This window comes from Myotis yumanensis, unplaced genomic scaffold, assembly GCF_028538775.1.
Source record: "Myotis yumanensis isolate MYYU_CA2020_CCGP unplaced genomic scaffold, mMyoYum1.0.hap1 SCAF_2, whole genome shotgun sequence".
In the NCBI taxonomy this organism is placed as follows: domain Eukaryota; kingdom Metazoa; phylum Chordata; class Mammalia; order Chiroptera; family Vespertilionidae; genus Myotis; species Myotis yumanensis.
In genome coordinates, this window is record NW_027223753.1 from 153998295 (window position 1) to 154016361 (window position 18067).

The following is an 18067-nucleotide window of genomic DNA, read 5'->3' on the forward strand; positions in this document are numbered from 1 at the left end:
CACCAGAACCTGACCATGCCACGTCCATATGATGGACTTCTAGCATGCAGAGTTGTGAGAAAATAAATGTCTGTTGTTTAAGCCCCCAGTCCATGGTAGTTTGATATGGCAGCCCAAACTGACCACTATACTACAGGGACAGGTTTTTAAAAAGTGGGCTGATTTAATTATTAGTAAATATTCAGGCTTATAGAAGTCATTGCAAGTTTAGCCAGCAGAGTTATCACAATTAATTACTTTGCTAAAATATAAAAGTGTCTACCTCTTCTTTCTTCAGGGAACAAGGGGAATCCACCTGCCTTCTCCCAGATGGCTCCTAATCTGAGCTGTCCAAATTCCAGAGTTATCCAGAGAATTGCCCACCTTTGTTTCCAGACTAATTGACCATAACCTACAGACATCCAAATCCTCAATGTCACATGTTCTATTCTGAATGACTTTCCTTTTAAGGTGAAATTCTGTAATTTATATTTTGTTGCAATTTGAAGCAACTTTGCCATGCTTTATTTAGTTACTTTTGGGGTGGCAGGAATTTTTCAAGATGCAAAATATCTCCTGGATTTCCACATAAAGGCTAACTTTCAGTAACATTTTCCTGTCCACCTTTCAAATCCCTTACTCCCTGAGCTGGCTCTGTCTTTCCGCAACCAGAATAGCATAAAGCCTCAGTGACCAGGCCAAAAAGTAAAAATAAATAAAAAAGACTGATATCATTCAGAGACTGACATTTCAGTTTTTATTACTAGAATACCTTGAAGAATTAGATCTGATTTGCATTGATATTTGCCAAGTGAATTATTAAAGTTTTCTCTTTCTTTTTTCTTCCATTCATCAGATTTTAACATATTAGTCAACGCAGACACATTGAAGAGTCATCTAACTTCACATTTCTTCTGGGATTCTGAGTTGTTGACCAACTTGAGAAAAACACCTGATTTGATTCATAAAATGAAGGCAGGTGATGACACATAAAAGAAATGGCAAGGTACTTTTTGCAAAGTATCTTGCTTCTCACTAATGTTTAAGTGACATGGGGCAATTTAATAGGCATGTCTTTTGTGGGCAGTGTGACCCCAGTTGAGTTACCTATTGAGGTTGCTCCATTTTATTAGAATTAATTGCAGCCTCCGTCTACTGGGAGACTTGAAAATGAATATGTCTAGAGAAGGATAAAGATTTCAGAAATGTTTGCACATTTTAAGTGATATGTTAGCTTCCAACATTATTAGACTGTAGATGAAAAAAGACAAAGTGGAAATTTCTGTGCAGTTGTTACTTCTAAACCTCTTCATCTAAAGTGACAGAAAGTCTAACCATAGAAATGTGATAGTGCATTTATATATCAAATTGTTTTAAGCATCTCTCTCTCTCTCCCTCCCACCCCTCTCTCTCTCTCTCTCAGCAGGTCATCAAAAAAATCCCTATTGACTTATTATTACACAGAAAGAATCTCAAGTGCTCCCATCTTTGTGCTTGGTAAAAATAGCAGTCGGACATCCTTAGCACTGCCACGGAGGCAGGAGAGGCTCCCGCCACCACCACCGCACTTGCCAGCGTGAGCCTGGCTTCTGGACATGGGCAAAATAGGGTACAGAATTTGCATTTTAACAAGATTCCAGATGACTTTCCAGCACAATACAGTTGAAAATCACGCCTTTAAAGCTGCTTGCCCTCCTGTGCTTACATAGTCACCATTCTGCTCACCTGACTGGTCATTTGACTCATTGGGAGGCTTTACTCCTACAGAGAATCTGAGTCAAGACTGAGGATTTCAGAGTATTCTCTATAGCAGTGGTTCTCAACCTTCTGGCCCTTTAACTACAGTTCCTCATGTTGTGACCCAGCCATTAAATTATTTTCGTTGCTATTTCATAACTGTATTGTTGCTACTGTTATGAATTGTAATGTAAATATCTGATATGCAGGATGGTCTTAGGCGACCCCTGTGAAAGGGTCATTCGACCGCCAAAGGGGTCGCGACCCACAGGTTGAGACCCGCTGCTCTATAGCCTAATGGATGATGCAAGTCAGAAGTGACTCAGCACATCAGTACAACACAAGTGAAAGATTTTAACAGGACCTAGACCAGCCGTGGGCAAACTACGGTCCGCGGGCCGGATCCGGCCCGTTTGAAATGAATAAAACTAAAAAAAAAAAAGACTGTACCCTTTTATGTAATGATGTTTACTTTGAATTTACATTAGTTCACACAAACACTCCATCCATGCTTTTGTTCCGGCCCTCCGGTCCAGTTTAAGAACCCATTGTGGCCCTCGAGTCAAAAAGTTTGCCCACCCCTGATTAGACAGAGAACTTTTTGAAATTTGCAAAACCTTATCAGCTTTTTTATAGAGCCTATAATCTATGTTACACATAATTAAAATGCAATTTTATTAGTTCTATGATATGGCTTCCTGGAGGAAGTGTCAAAAGTCTTGCAAGAGAAAGTTATACTGGTAAAATGATGACATAGAAGAATAAGAAAACATATCTCAAATGTGTAAAGGCTAAAAAGAAAGTGGACAATGCATAATTTTGAAATATAATTACTATAATCTATCGACTGCATAAAGTTGAATGATTAGGGGTTTAGTAGAATAAGTTGAATGAAGGGCTTTAATGCTCAGTAGTTGGAACTTTATCCTAAAAGCATTAAGGAGTTGGAAAATTAACAGAAAAATCAACTTGACCATTTTAATATTTAGAAATAGTGCTTTTGTAGTAGGGGAAAATATCTAATAGCAAGGGTCCAATTGAATAACTGTTGAAATACAGGTGAGAGAAAATGTTGGTTTATCTTCATTTTGACAATGGCAATTTTTGGAAAAGAGAATGAATTGGTAACTATTAGGGAGGTAGAATCAAGACAATAAGTCAAATGAATCATTCTTGGAGAAAAAAAGGAAGAAAAGAGTCCAGTCTCACTCTCAATTTTCTAGCTTAGACAATTTTTATTTTGTCCTCTGAGCATCTCTTGGAGTTTACCCTCTAGTCCCTTTGCTCCCAAACACCCTCAGTTAATGTCTTGATTCGTGGGAGCTAGGATTTCTCCCTTTATCAGGAACCTCAGTCAGATCTATGCTGACTTCTCATGAGGATTCTTAGGATAGACTAAGCTGACATTCACAGTCAAGATCCCACTGTAGGTGGTCCATAAGGTAACCTATCCTAGCTTTTTCTTGTATGAGTAAGCCAAATCAATACACTGTGAGTCCTACTGTCTCTTCTTCTACAGTGGTTTGTTTGACTCCTAAATAAATCAACCTGCACTTATCTTAATGACTTGCATTGTGTTAATATCTGCCCATTGCAATAATTTCACAATCACTTGATCTTTTTAATATGCATCTCCAAAAAAACTATACTTACTGCTTTCTTTTTGTTTTGTTTTTATTGTGTCACCCCACTGTTACTGTTCAATGGCTCAATCGTGAAAATCGTCGGTCATTCTTCTGGTGTTGAAACATCAATTTTGTTTTTAAAACAAGGTGCTGTGATTTACAACCTGTAGGTTCTATATACCTACAATTAATAGATATTTGCTGTTACATAGCCAGACTCATTATAAACTGTCCCCTAGGAGAAGCTCGGATACATGAATGAGCTACTTTAGAAAATCTCTCTCTAACACGACACTGTTGTCATGCCCTTTTTAAAAAAGGTACACCTCCAGTGGGTTTGTTGAGATGTGATGCAATGTAAGACATAAAATGGTAAATGTTATCTTGATAAGAACATTTAAAAAATCTCCCAGGTTGTTGTATTGAAATGGAGGATAGACCTGGATAAAGATGGCATTGAGGTTGTTTTCAATCTAATTATTAGTCTTCCCCCAAATTATCATTATAGGAAGCTAATGTATGAGTAAATGTAATTAAATAAATAATAAAATAAGAAGAGCAATAATATCTAATACTGAACTAAGAACTTTGCTTATATATTCTCTTTTCATTCTCATGATAACCTTCGATAAAAATTCTATGTTTAGACCTATTTCAAATGAGAAAATACATACTATTTGGAATAATGGCAAAAATATTTGAAGTATCAAACCTCAGAGGGAAGGTAGGGGAGGGTGGGGGTAAGGGGGAGAGATCAACCAAAGGACTTATATGTAAGCATACAGGCCTAACCAATGGACACAGAAAACAGGGGGGTGAGGGCATGAGTTGGGGGGATAGGAGGTAACATGGGGATAGGTACACATATGTAATAACTTAATCAATAAAAAAATATTTGAAGTAGTGAGATACTGAGAGATGTGGACTTTTATGCTCGATTAGATCATGTACAAAGTTTATGATTAAACTATTCTCCCTCCCCTACCCAAGCTTCCACAATGTCCTGGAGCACCCAAGGCCATGTCTAGGGTGATTAATTTCTCTTTGAAAGAGTATTCTGGAGGTTTGATGAGAGATGTGGGTAGGGTAAAAATGAGGTGTTGACGTGGTGCTAGGACATTTGTTCAATACTCCTCAGAATGGCCAGCAGAGCTGGTTGTGGAGATCCTCCCATGGCTTACAGGTTGACAGTGCTAGTTATTGGGAGTCTTTTCCAGGGTTTTTAAGGTTTGGATGCCAGTAATCATGTGGTTAAATTCTGTAGTCTTTGTTTTCTAAGTTACCCATTTGTTTTCATGATAAGGTTGCTGAAAAAGAGTTTGTGTTGACGTTATTAGGCTATTTTGAAATCATCTGTGTGGGGAAAGAATAGGTTTCTGACCTAAACTTAATATATTCATACACACAAACAACTGTCTATATGCCTGCTATACTGGTAAAGTGTATATACTGGTATATTCAGCACTGTATATTTATAACCAGTATATAAGTAAGATACTGAAAAAATGTATAGCAAGAGTTTTATTTTTCTTTGAAAAGAAAACAGGAATATTAAAAAGTAAAATAAAAATAATGTATGCTAAAAAGAGATTTAAACATTAACAAAGGTAGCATAATTAAACATTGACATCATGGTTTCACATAAAGATGCTCCCTAGATTCTTAAATGCAATATTATATGTTTTTTTTTGTTGTTGTTGTTGTTGTTTTTTCTGCCTGGGACACTCTTATCTTTCTATTTTCTTGGCCAGGTCCATTCACCCTTGAGGTCTCAGCATAAGTTCCTCTCAAGGGAGCTTTGCTGGCCTTGCAGATTTTACTATATGGCCCTGTTTTATGGCTTTATTGAATGCTATAATTTTCCTTTATACTATATAAATCTAATTAAAGGGTTATTCATGCAATTATTAGTTTAATGTTCTGCCTTCTCATTGAACTATAAGCTCCATTTGTGCAGGGACCATGTCTGTCATGCTCTTCATTTTGTCCTTTTACAGAGTGAGCATTCCATAAATATTTCTTGCCCAAAGAACAAATTATGAAATAGAGATCAAGGCTAATTTGGATATAATTCTGTATTGGCAGATGAGCTATTTAAGAAACAATATACAAGTAAGACAATGAAAAGAAAGCAGCATTTTTTTTTCTGCTGTTTGTAAAGAAAAATGGAATATTAAAAATAAAAATGCAAGAAATAAATTAAAACAATGAATAGAACAAGTTGCACCATTACTCTCATTTATATTTTTACCACGTAGTCAAGAGCCTTTACCTGCAAAGTGCCCAGGTTTGATTCTTCCACATCCTTATACTACTAAGATTGACCCACAGAACCTTCTGGAAGGTCCATATAAGAAAAAATCTCAGAGAAAGAATTTCCTGAAACTTAAATTGGTAGAACATATACTCTCTGTGTGAAGTGTGAAGTCTTGTCTATTATAATATGCTAACTAAAAAGAACGCATGATAGTTACTTATAACATATACTTCTGGAATTTAGATAAATGAGCATAGTTTAACATTATATATTTTTCCTAAGCCTTGAGGACAGAGTCTAGGCTGGAAATAATAATAATTGGGTGAGTTAAAAAATTAGAAATAAGACAGATGGAGTTAGAGCATTAATGGAGTTTAAGAGTACTGTCAGGATTCAAACTTAGAAATGAATTAAGAGGAAATGTCCAGCCAAATGATTAAAACCCAACATCCAATGAGAAAATGGGATTTCAGATTCTCCAGAGTCCCCTGGGCTCCTCCCAGCACAATGTTTTCCCACCCATTCCACCAAAATACAAAATATGTCTGGCTTTTGGCTTGGACAGAGAATTGTATAGCACTGATTAAGTTGTTCTCAGCCTGAATGGTCAATGTGTGTTTTTGTTTGTTTGTTTTTTTCCTTCTTCAGGTATAGAAAGCTACTGAGGTTGTAAAAACCTTTATAGAAATGAAATGTATAAAAACTTCCTGTAACCCTGAACAATCTTGACACCACACGAGGCACACTTGAGAAAGAGACTTCCTCTGGAGTGTGAGAAGAAAGATTTAGAAACAAAGTTAAGAGAGATGAGAGTAGCATGGCTCACAGAAGGGAGATCAAACGCTCTATAGAAAATACATGTTACAGTGCAATTGCCCTAAAGGAGTTACAGGATTATGAAAGCCTAACTTAATTAAGGGAGAAAATAGGTCACATTTAACCACCACATACATGGCATATCATTTTGACTATACAGAATAAGAGGAGAAAAAATGAAGACATCAGAAATACAGGAAAGACAACCACAGAATGCATCAATCTCTTTTGCTCCATCTCAGTCAGGTATATGTTTTGATTTTATATGTATGAAAGATTCACAATTCTTCTAATATCCTGCTTTAAAACCATTAGCAGTATACTTGAAAGAGAAATTTCAGGTGTCAAAAGAATGAGAAATAAAATGGCCCAATCTAAAATTAAAATTAAATAAATCTGAAGTGAGAGGTAAGAATATCCTTCTACTCATGAAAATAGACCTTGCACTCTCTTCCCTTCCTGCCCCCCATGTCATCAAATGACAGGTAATCAGGTCCTTGTGAACCCTGCATGGAATCTTCCCCCTTTCAGGGCTCAGTGTCCCTGTGGGGTCGAGCTAATTACAGGTACGTTTCCTCTGCCAGGCAGTCACACTCTGTACTGTTGAAGGCACAATTAATAATTGAACAAAGCTAGCTGGGGTTTTTTTCTCACAAGGCCACGGGTTGCAGGTAGCTTTGCTGTCACACAGGGAGCACAGCCTCTTCTTTGGGTGTCTACAAGAAAGGCTTTTGCAATATAGGCTGAAAAGGATCATCCCATTTTCAATTTTTGAAAAAGAAAAAGGAAAATAACCCACAAAAAACAAAGATGAAAAAATAAATCTTAGTTTCCTTTATAGGACAGTAAAGGCAAATTCTCTCTCCTGTCACCAGGAATATGATTATGATCAGATAGATGCTTATTTAGGTCAGATGTGAAAGATGAAAGCGTGGGCTGAGGAATTAATACCATTGTAAGGGAGAACTGGAGTTTGCCCTTGAGTCTGTGAATGCAGTAGGAGTTAGTTTTGCATGCGCCAGAATAGAATTTGACCCACAGAGAGGACCTAGATAGAGTATTATGGAAGAATAAAGTTCTTTCCCTTGAGATGTCCTTAGGAAGTAAATGGATGATATCTCCAAAGCCCTATAGCATTAAGGATGAGTGAAGAAATCCTCATCCTATCCTCTAAGACATAGCCTTGAACAGGAGTCTGTCTGTAAACCATACTATAAAAGGTCAGATAGAGAACATTTTAGGTTTTAGGGCTAAGCCACCTTTGTTTCAACTATTCAACTCTGCTATTTTAGAGCAAAGGCAGTCATAGACAATATATAAATGAGTGAGCATGGCTGTGTTTCCAAAAAACTTTATTCATGGGCACTGAAATGTGAATGTCATATATTTTTCCACAACAAAAATAAAATTCTTCTTTTGAAATGTTTCCTAACCATTTAAAAACCATTCTTAGCTTGCAGGCTATACAAAAGTGGAGCAGGCTGAATTGGGCCCACGAGATGTAGTTTGCTGCCCCCTGGTCTGCCTATTGGAAACCCCTGTGAAGACATCTGTTTTTCTAGCTGATTTTGAGGGTTCTCTGAGTGTATAGATGCTGCCTTTACTGTGGAATATCTGGTCTACCTATGGCCTTTGTTGACTTGAAACACCATGGATAACCAGGTTATTCAGAGTTCAAATCACATGTTCATTATCATTAAAAAGTTTACTAGACCCTAGCCAGTGTGACTCAGTGGTTGAGCTTCAACCCACAAACCAAGAGGTCATGGTTCCATTCTGGGTCAGGGCACATGTCTGGGTTGTAGGCTCAATCCCCAGTGGGGGCATTCAGAAGGCAGCTAATTGATGTTTCTCTCTCATCCATGTTTCTATCTCTCTATCCCACTCTCTCTCTTTCTAAAAAATCAATATATATATCTATAGATAGATAGATAGATGTGTATATCTATCTATCTATAGGTATATATATTGTGTGTGTGTGTGTATATGTATATATATATATATATATATATATATATATATATATATATTTTTTTTTTTTTTTAAAGTTTACCAGAGTTATCCATGAAAATCTAAACTCCTAGACCAAGCCTTGAAACTCTGGCTCTAGCTAACCATTTTTCTGAAAACAAGGGTTAAAAAAGAATACATCTTTAGATTCAGGTCACCAATAGCATTTTTTTGCCAGAGAAAAAAAATATTTACTAGGCAATAGTGCACCTAAAGAAATAAAATAGTTTTATTAATGTAGTTCATTTCTTGATTATAAATTGAATATAATCTATCTTCCTTCTTTTCTTTACAACTTTTTTTCACAGAAATTAAGAGATTATAAAGAATATAGTATATATACATTTAAATTAGTTATAGGTGAGACAATATTAAAATAATGGTAAGAAAACAAGAAGAAAGCAAGGATTTGATGCCATAAAATCTCATATAGTTTGCTTAAAATCCATATTGTTAACTTGTACTTTACATAGAATTTCCTATATTCTTTTATAAATGGGCCATAAATTTGGCTCTACCTTTGGTAATAGTCAATACAATGAAGGATTCATGATCATTTATTAAAATTCACTGGGTTCATTTATAGAAGAACAAGCCATTGATTAGAAAAATAACACTTGAAATAATGAAAATAAATAGAAATTTCCTTAAAGGGTCCTTGAAATGGAAACTATGTAATAAAATTAACAATCTCTCAAAAACTTTACAACAAAAGCCACAATTTAGAGGAGATCTTTTATGACATCTTTAAATGGGGGCCAATAGCTTTTATAGCAAATTGTCATTCAGTAAAAGCAGTTCTACTTGGGATAGCGGTAGGTGGTGTAAGGTTGGGGGATGATATAATTCTATCCAAGTAGAATGTGCTTTGGTGGTTTAATTTAATCCAGGGGAAAGGTGTATGATACTCAGAGGTTCACACTTCAAATTACCCTCCATATGTATTTTTCCCATGTGAGGATATAAAATGGGTCTGAGAGAAAATGAGCTTGATCTACCAAATAAGTATCTCATTTATTGTTCTTATATATTATAAATAAATGACAAGCTGCATCCATTAACAATGAGGATGGGTGCTGAGTAACATTTTTCTCAAGAAAGTAGAAGCCTCTAGTAAGAATAGCTGCTTAAATAAAAGACTGTTCCATAGATTGGTTCAAACTTCACTTGATACATTAATTTGAGGGCTAACATAAAATGGAGGCCAATATTCGCACACTACAAAATACAGTGTTTTGTGTGTGTGTGTGTGTGTGTGTTTTTAAGACGCTATAATCAAATACTATCCTGGCCTTTTAAAATATCTCAGGATATCTTTCCTTGTATGTCTAGCTTTGCACAACAACTTTTTTATGGTGTTCATTCCAAAATAAAAATTGTTTTAAATTAATCTCTAGATAATTTTATAAAGAAACTTTAAGACAATATCAGATATAAGTCAGTTAATAGTTGGGAGCTATCTACTAAAAGAAATGACATTTTGCCGAAACCGGTTTGGCTCAGTGGATAGAGCATCGGCTTGCGGACTGAAAGGTCCCAGGTTCGATTCCGGTCAAGGGCATGTACCTGGGTTGCGGACACATCGCCAGTGGGGGGTGTGCAGGAAGCAGCTGATCGATGTTTCTCTCTCATCGATGTTTCTAACTCTCTATCTCTCTCCCTTCCTCTCTGTGGAAAATCAATAAAATATATTTAAAAAAAAAAAAAAAAGAAATGACATTTCATAAGACTAATTGATCCCTACCTTTATAGAAAGAAGTATGTAAATGTAATCCATACAACACATTTGCCCCAAGACACGCAAACACCAAACTGGGATACATTTTAAATATAATATGAAGTAATTTAAGACATTTAATGCTTCTATATTTGTTGCCTTGGGGGAGTGTTCTATTGAAAATAAAATAAAATATATACATTTGTACCATGGTTGAAGACTTTATAGAGATGGACCCATTAGCAAAGACCAGGGAGGACCTTAAATAACTTCTATGTCACAATTCTATTAGTGTCATAATAACAAGATACATGCTTGCCTTTCAGATCCACTGGAATCTCAGAAGTGGGGGGCTCTCTTAAATAGTGTGTGGCATTTTGGAGACTGGAGGGTTGCTTACCAGTTGGTGTAAGGTGTCTCCAGGTGATAACAGGTTCAGGACGGCCATTGGCCATGCAGACCAGGGTCACATTGCTGCCCTCATTCACAGTGACATCCGAGGAGATGTTGGAGATCTTTGGTGGAACTGTAAAGACAAAAGCAAATGGAATGTGTAACTATGTCAGTAAAAGCAGGTTTGCAGCATTGGTCCTTGCAACTGGAAGTGGCAAATATGAGCTAAGTACTCTTATAACTTTAGGCCTCGAAATTTGGGGGTTAGGAAGCCAGGGTGTTTTAGGACCTCCTAGAGACTTAATGAGCAAATAAGAAGCATGAGTCTTACGATAAGGTGAGATTCTTTCCACTATGGCCAAGTGCTATAGGAAGTACAATGAAAATGACTCAGCTTTTTTCTGATTAGAATTACTTTTTTGGCTATTAGAGATTGTGGACATGTATACATATTAAGAATAAATTTTCTTATTACTGTTACTTACATTTTCTATCTATAAAAAGGAATATAATCTAATCTCTTGAAATGTCAGGAAAAAAGGTATTATTTAGTTTAAGATTTCATAGTTGTGTTATTAAGATACAGTGGGGCCTTGACTTATGAGTGTCCCGACTAACGAGTCTTTCGAAATACGAGCCGTCTTTTGGCCGATTTTTTGCTTTGAGTTGCGAGCTAAAATTCAGGTTATGAGCCAGCTTCAGATACCCCACCACTATTTGGCGCAGCGAACGTCACAGTGAACACCACATCAGCCCAGCATCACGTGTCTCACTCGTTCACTTTTTGATTTGACATACGAGTAATTTGAGTTACGAGCTCTGTCACGGAACGAATTAAACTCGTAAGTCAAGGCCCCACTGTATAGTAAAACCTGGATACTTATAATCTAGCCCCATAAGGAAACAACTGGCTACAATAGAAAGTCTCTAAATAGCATCTTGGTGTGTGCCTGCCGGATAATTAAAATTGAATTAATAAGGCCTATGTCACAGATAGGTAGATATTACCCAAAAAAAATACTATTACTCCTAAAAACTATCATCACCACTACTACTAACAATTTAATAACAGCTAACTTGCATTACTTACTATACACAGAATTTTATTTATAGGTGAGAAAGTGAGGTATAGAGGGGGCTAGGTGAGAAGCAGAAAACTGATTTGACTCTAGGCAGACTCCAGGGCCCACACTTTTAAGCACTACTTGAATGAAACTTCATCTTCACAATCCAGGCTACCAGATGGCAGCAAATGACGACAATTACTTTTTGGTGATGTGAGAAATGAGTCCCCAAGGGCTAGTGGTACTGCCGTCTGACTCCTTCATTAGTGTTCAGGGCAGCCACATTAGATCTCACATTGGTAGGCTAGAGTGGAAAGTGAATTACTCCCAAATTTCTTCACAGAGGTTATACACTGATTACAAATAGCAGAGTTTATGGTTTGACTGTGATTTTCCTTTTTTTACTCTTAGTGGCTTATGCTGTCCCTGAGAAAGTATGTGTTGAGAACAGCAGGGGGGAGTTCAAGAATCTTACTTTTTCTCTCTTTTCCTGTCTATTAGGAACTCTGTGTGGTGACAAATAAAACAGGAACACTTTCTGCTTGTAGAGGCAGCTGCCTGGCAAACATATAATCACCACAGATTCCTGTGAGGAGACACTGATGGGACTTGGGCAACTGACCAGATCAGAGTGTCACAAGGAGGAACTGGGTAGAGAGCTCTCACTGTAACACTCCTCACACAGTGACATCCTATATGGCTTCTGGGTAGAAACCAGTTTCCAAACCAAACCCAATGACAGAAATAGAATGTAGTTGATTCTCATTATTTAGTAATTTCTATTTATAACTTTCCAGTTACCCTTTTATCTATTGGGGTTAGGGGATGTTTTCTTAGATTCACATGTTGACTTGCAATATATTCTTCCACACTTTTATAATGAGGACCTGAAAGGTTATATGTTTTTTATAGAAAAGAACAGAATAGGACACAAGAGAGGAATAATGGCTTGTTGAGAGTGATCCCATCGAGAACTATGGCTGGGCTTAGAACTCATAGCTCCTGAATGTCCAACTGTTCTGCCAATTAATATTGGAATTTTCTAATTCCCAACTGAGTAAGCCAGGTTTCAGAACCTCTCCAAAAGCAAGCAAACAAACAAACAAACAAAAAACACCAATAAAATATAAAGCTATGATAGAGCAGAACTTAATCATTCTAGGTGCCTTTCTCAATAATAGGAATCTATACAGTAATTACAAGTGCTCATATCAGTCAGTTTGTAGCTAATTTTGAATTACAAGGGACACAGCATAAAGGAAATAAAACTGTGTTCTGATATTTAAAAAAGTGGAGTTGAGGAGGGGGAGGCTATATATCCCTAATGTAAAAACACTCAAATTTATAAAACAGAAAAAATCTTCAGTGATCAAGCTCTCACAGAGTTAATGACTATGATGCAATTTACTTACATTACCTCTCTTTTATGAGAGGAATATATACCAATAACTTTAATTTTACATGGTATGCAAGTTGAGATATGTTCAATGGTACATAGACAAGTAGTAACAAAATCAGGAATAAAATCTATAACAACTGACTGCAGTGCTATGTTTTGGCCACCAAACTATATTATTTCTTTTAGTTAAGGACAATATACTCAAGTCCCAGATCTCAGATACTGAAGGTACAAAAAGTGATTGTGTTGAATAGTTAGAAATATAATCATGTTGACATTGTATCACATCTTCCACGGGGTCACTATCAATGGGTTTCACTCCATTATTTATCTTCCTACTTTACTGTACTTTGTACCAGCTTCTTCCCATAATATTTATAATCGATGTAGTTCTTTTTCTCTAGAAAAAGTCCCTCTGCAAATCCCATGTTGCCCTCCTACCAACTTTAAACCTCTCTCTTTCTCCAAGTTTCTTGAAGGAATTGTTCTATACAACATCTTCATCTCCTGTTTATTTCCAATCTTCAGTGCAATCTGGATTCCCTCACTGACCTCCAAAGAAACTGCTTTCAGGAAGCTCACCAATTTGTTCAAACCATATTGTTTCTAGGTCCAGTGAACAATATTTGTCATTATCCTATTTTTCTCTAAAGTATATTACTTTGTTGACCACAACTTCTTTCTTCCATTCTTTACTTTTCTTAGTTTCTAGGTCACCAAACTCAGCTGCTTTTCCACTTAGCCCTCTGGCCAGTCCTGCCAGTTTAACTCTGGGGCTTATCTTGTCCTGTTCCTTAAATATCTATATTCCTGAGGGTTTGTTCACTGTCTTCTTTCTTGCTATCATTCACTGTGAGTGATCTCATCTACTCTCTAGCTTCAGAAGTGTAAGCCATGTTGTTGATGATTCCTAAATCAGTATTCGCAGCCCAGATTTTTCTCATGAACTTTATACCTAGTTTTCTCTTTGACTCTTCTGCATCTCCATATATGCCTCACAGATACCCAAGACTCAACATAGTACTCATCATCTTCCTTCCCACTTGTTATCTTGTGTTTACTCTCTCATTAAATGGTGTCATCCTGCAAACAGTTGCCCAAGCAAAAAGAGGAGCTTCTCTCTCTTGACAGCTCTCTCTCCTTTACTGTCCCATATAAAATGGATCCCCAGTTCTGTGACTAATGGATTTTCAGATTCATTCATTACTTTCTCTCCCTATTTCCACTAGCTTTTTCCAGCCATCAACATTTCTTCCCTGAATTTCTGCAAGAGCATTATAACTAGTTTCTTTGCCTCTAGCCTTCATCTCCTCAAGCTCATTGTCATTCATGTACCACACAACAATCAGAATTTTTTTCCTAAATTGCAAATGTGAGTATAGTATCCCCTGATTAATCTTATTGCCCTGAAGAGAAAATCCAAATTTCTTAATATATCTTAATAGGTCATTCACTATTGGCCCCTGCTTCTCTCTCCAGCCTTACTTCCTAATCACTTCGCATTGCATCATCCAGTCAGATCAAACTTTGGTTCCTATACTATAATCATTTTCTTCCAGGCATGCAACATTCTTTTTTTTTTCTACATGGAATATCCTTCTTTCAACTCTTCATGTGCTTAGCCCCTTTCCTCCTTCAGGTTTCAGCTTGTCAGTTTATTTGCTCACTTTTCCAGGAAGATTGTCCTGTCATTCCCACCTCCTCCATCCCCTTCTGACTCCACATTGAAGTACCCCTCCTGGTTCTCAACACTGTGCCCTGTTTTTTCTCCACCACAGTACTGAATCTTAATCGCTGGATTATTTACCTGTGCTTGTCACTAAACTGAAACAGGCAGACAGGAGGGCCTTTGTTTTCTTGACCACTGAATCTTACAGAGTACTTGGATCATGGTACAGTATGTGGGGGGGGGGGGGGGGGGGAACACACACAAACACACCAAAAACACTACACAACAACAACACACACACACAATAAAGTTTTCCTCCAAAATCTTTTCTGAGCTAAAGGAAGTCATCTCACTGAATTTTTGTCAGAAAAGAGAAAGGTTTTATTTTGAACCAATAAAACACTGACAGTTTTTATAAATATTTCTTTAGCTACCTTTTAGTTATGTATTTCACTATAAATGTATTTCACTAACAATTAACCATGGGGCAGAGAAATGTTTGGATTTTAGGAACATACAAAGCAAGACAAACTTGGTGTCCAGTTTCCTCAATTACAGATTTTTCAGGGTTTTGTTTTTTGTTTTTTTTTTCCTATGAGGAGTCAGACATAAACATTTTTAGTTAAATGGTTTCATAGTTCCTTTCTAGTTGCCTGAAGTAATTCATGGAGTTTACATTTACACCATCACTGATAATATAACACTAAAGTAGCAATTCAGAGGTTTTATTCTATTACCTAGTAAAATCTTTACACAGACTCTGGGAAGTGAAAGGTATTGTTATTATTACTGCCATTTTATAGATGTAGACACAGGGGGCAAAATGAGTAAAAATCACATAGCTAAGAAATGCCAAAGCCAGTACTACAACAGGTTTATAGATTTCCTAAACTTAACTGTAGGTCAAAATCTTGCAAAAGTGGTTCCAAATAGTATATTTTGCTTTATTTTAATGCTCAATAAGAATGACCACTTAGAAAATAGTGTTCAATATGCTAATCTTATTTGTACCAGCAAATATAAGTCATTTATCAAAATCACTGCAATACTGATTTATGTATGTTCAATTCTTAATTCGTGGGTTATCACAGAACTCTGTTTTTTTATGTTTGTTTGGTTTTGGTTGTTGTTTTTGTTTTAATTTCTGGAATATTGCCTAACACTTTTTATTCACAGGATACTAGTGTGACTGATCACTTTTTCCTAAATGTATAGCCATGGACCATTTACTTCATCTTTTACAACCTATTCAGTTTCAGTAATCTCCTTAATTTGTTTGGATTAATAAGAGTTCCTTATGTCATAAGGAATTGACCTTCTGCTGTCATGGTATTTGCAATCTCCACAACGTATTCCTAATTCTTAACTTCACAATGATTTTTCTTTTGCAGAAGTTTTCTATTACTTTGTTAATCTTTTTTTTTATGATTTTTTCTATTGCTTTTGTGCATATTAGTTTCTTTCCTAACATAAGATCAGTTAAATATTTACATCTATTTCTTCTTTTCTTTTAATGGTTTGTTTCATTTTTTATACTGAACTCTTTAAACAATCTAGGATTTATTTATGGTGTGAGCTACAGCCAAGTTTTCCACTCCAATTATTTTTAGTCAATTTCCCCAATACCAAATGTGAAATATTATAAAATATATACATCATTTTGGTTTTCAGAAATACCCTATATAGTGCTACCAAATTGACCAGGGCAATATTTTTGGGAAACATGCAAAGGTAAACCTTACTTACCATGCAAATTAATTTTATCAAATTATTTAAAAGTATGTCACTAATATTTTGGACACCACATTATTAGTATGTATTGCCAGTTCCAAATTTAATTGTTTATTAGATGAACACCTCCTAAAATGTTGAGTAAAAGACATCATTTAGATATCCATCTTTCAGAACACTAGCAAAATTCATTATTCCAGGATATTCTCAGGTTTTCCCATTGTTAAAAACATTGTAAAATGAAAATGCCACACCTAATAGTTCAAACTCTGAACTAATAGGTGATATTCTTTCACCTGCTGAAACACACACCTACTGTGTGAAATACACACCTATTGAAATACACATAAGTTATGTGTTAAAGAAATGCATGCTTTTTCTATTCAGTACAAGTGGAATGGCAGTTTCAAAAATAATGCTAACATCTAGGTGTACTTGGACACATAAATGAACCAGCATTAAGTAGGATTATGACATAATCTAGCTCTGCTACCCATGATTTTATTGTCCCTCCTCACTTTTTTGTTGTTGTAATATCCATACCCTCTATCTATACCAAATTTCCAGGATCTGTCATGGCATTTGCAGACCCAGAGGTGCCTGTACCTCTTTTGATAGTTCTCTAGGTTTCAATCATTCCTTTTTCTCTTATATAAGACTAGCATCTCTTATGCATGACCAAAAGTGGAATTGAAGGCAAAGTCAGAGATATGAGTGGAATTTTTTACCTGCCCAAATCCACACATTCTTCTGGTAAGACACCCTATTTTTCCTTTGTGGAAACCACCTCTCACCTACTGCCATTGGTTTGTTGGGACTGTCAATCAAGCGACCTGTTTTCCCTAGGCCAAGGATTGGGAGTATGACATAAACTGGACCATTCAACCTCTCCCTCCCTTGACCTTGCTTTTTATAAGGAATGGCTCAAGAGATCTTAACACTGATTCAACCTGTGGTAGACTGTATCAATGGCCCCAATTTCCGACTCTTCCCTGTATCCACAACCTTTGTCATGCCCATGCCTTCCTATAGTGGGTGGCACACAGTTTTCTACCCCTGTGCCATGTTCTGGACAAGGATATCAGCATAGGGAATACAAGAAGGGTGTTGAAAAGAGTTGGCACAATTGAACTCACTTTATCTTGTGCCTCTGCCATCACCATGAGAAGAACATGCCCAACTGAGCCTGTTGGTTCCAGGAGAAAAAGGATGGAAGATGGCAAGTAGTATTGCCAGATAAAATACAGAGTACCTAGTTAAATATGAATTTCAGATCAACAACAAATGCTTTTCATTAGTACAAGTTCCAAATATTGCATGGGGTATATTTATACTAAAATATTTGTTATCTAAAATTCACTTTTAACTGGCATCCTATTTTTCATTCGACATATCTGACAACCCCAGCAAGAGTCACCTGCAGTGAAGTCCAACCTGGCTCTGCTGACCTGCATGTTTGTGAGGAATAAAGAATAACTATTGTTTATGCCTCTTACTTTTGGAGTGGTTTCTTCAGCAGCAATGGTTAGCTAATATGGATCATAAAAGAGCAGCAATAAAAGAACCATTAGTTTTCACTAGTGTCTGCAACCTGCATTCATAGAGATGCATGACTTCCGGGCTTTCCAAGGCAAGATTTTTCTGCTTTTCTTTGGATTCTGTGAGCTGCT

At 36.4% G+C, this 18067-nt stretch overlaps 1 protein-coding gene across 4 annotated transcripts in view; it reads right to left on the reverse strand.

Moving 5' to 3' along the window:
• Positions 1–18067, reverse strand: part of LSAMP (limbic system associated membrane protein) — a 626753-nt gene that overhangs the window by 219344 nt on the left and 389342 nt on the right. For all 4 annotated transcript variants that reach the window (XM_070406241.1, XM_070406238.1, XM_070406237.1 and 1 more), the window contains exon 3: positions 10542–10667. In XM_070406241.1, the coding sequence (XP_070262342.1) occupies positions 10542–10667 (126 nt within the window). The remainder of the gene's footprint in view (positions 1–10541; positions 10668–18067) is intronic.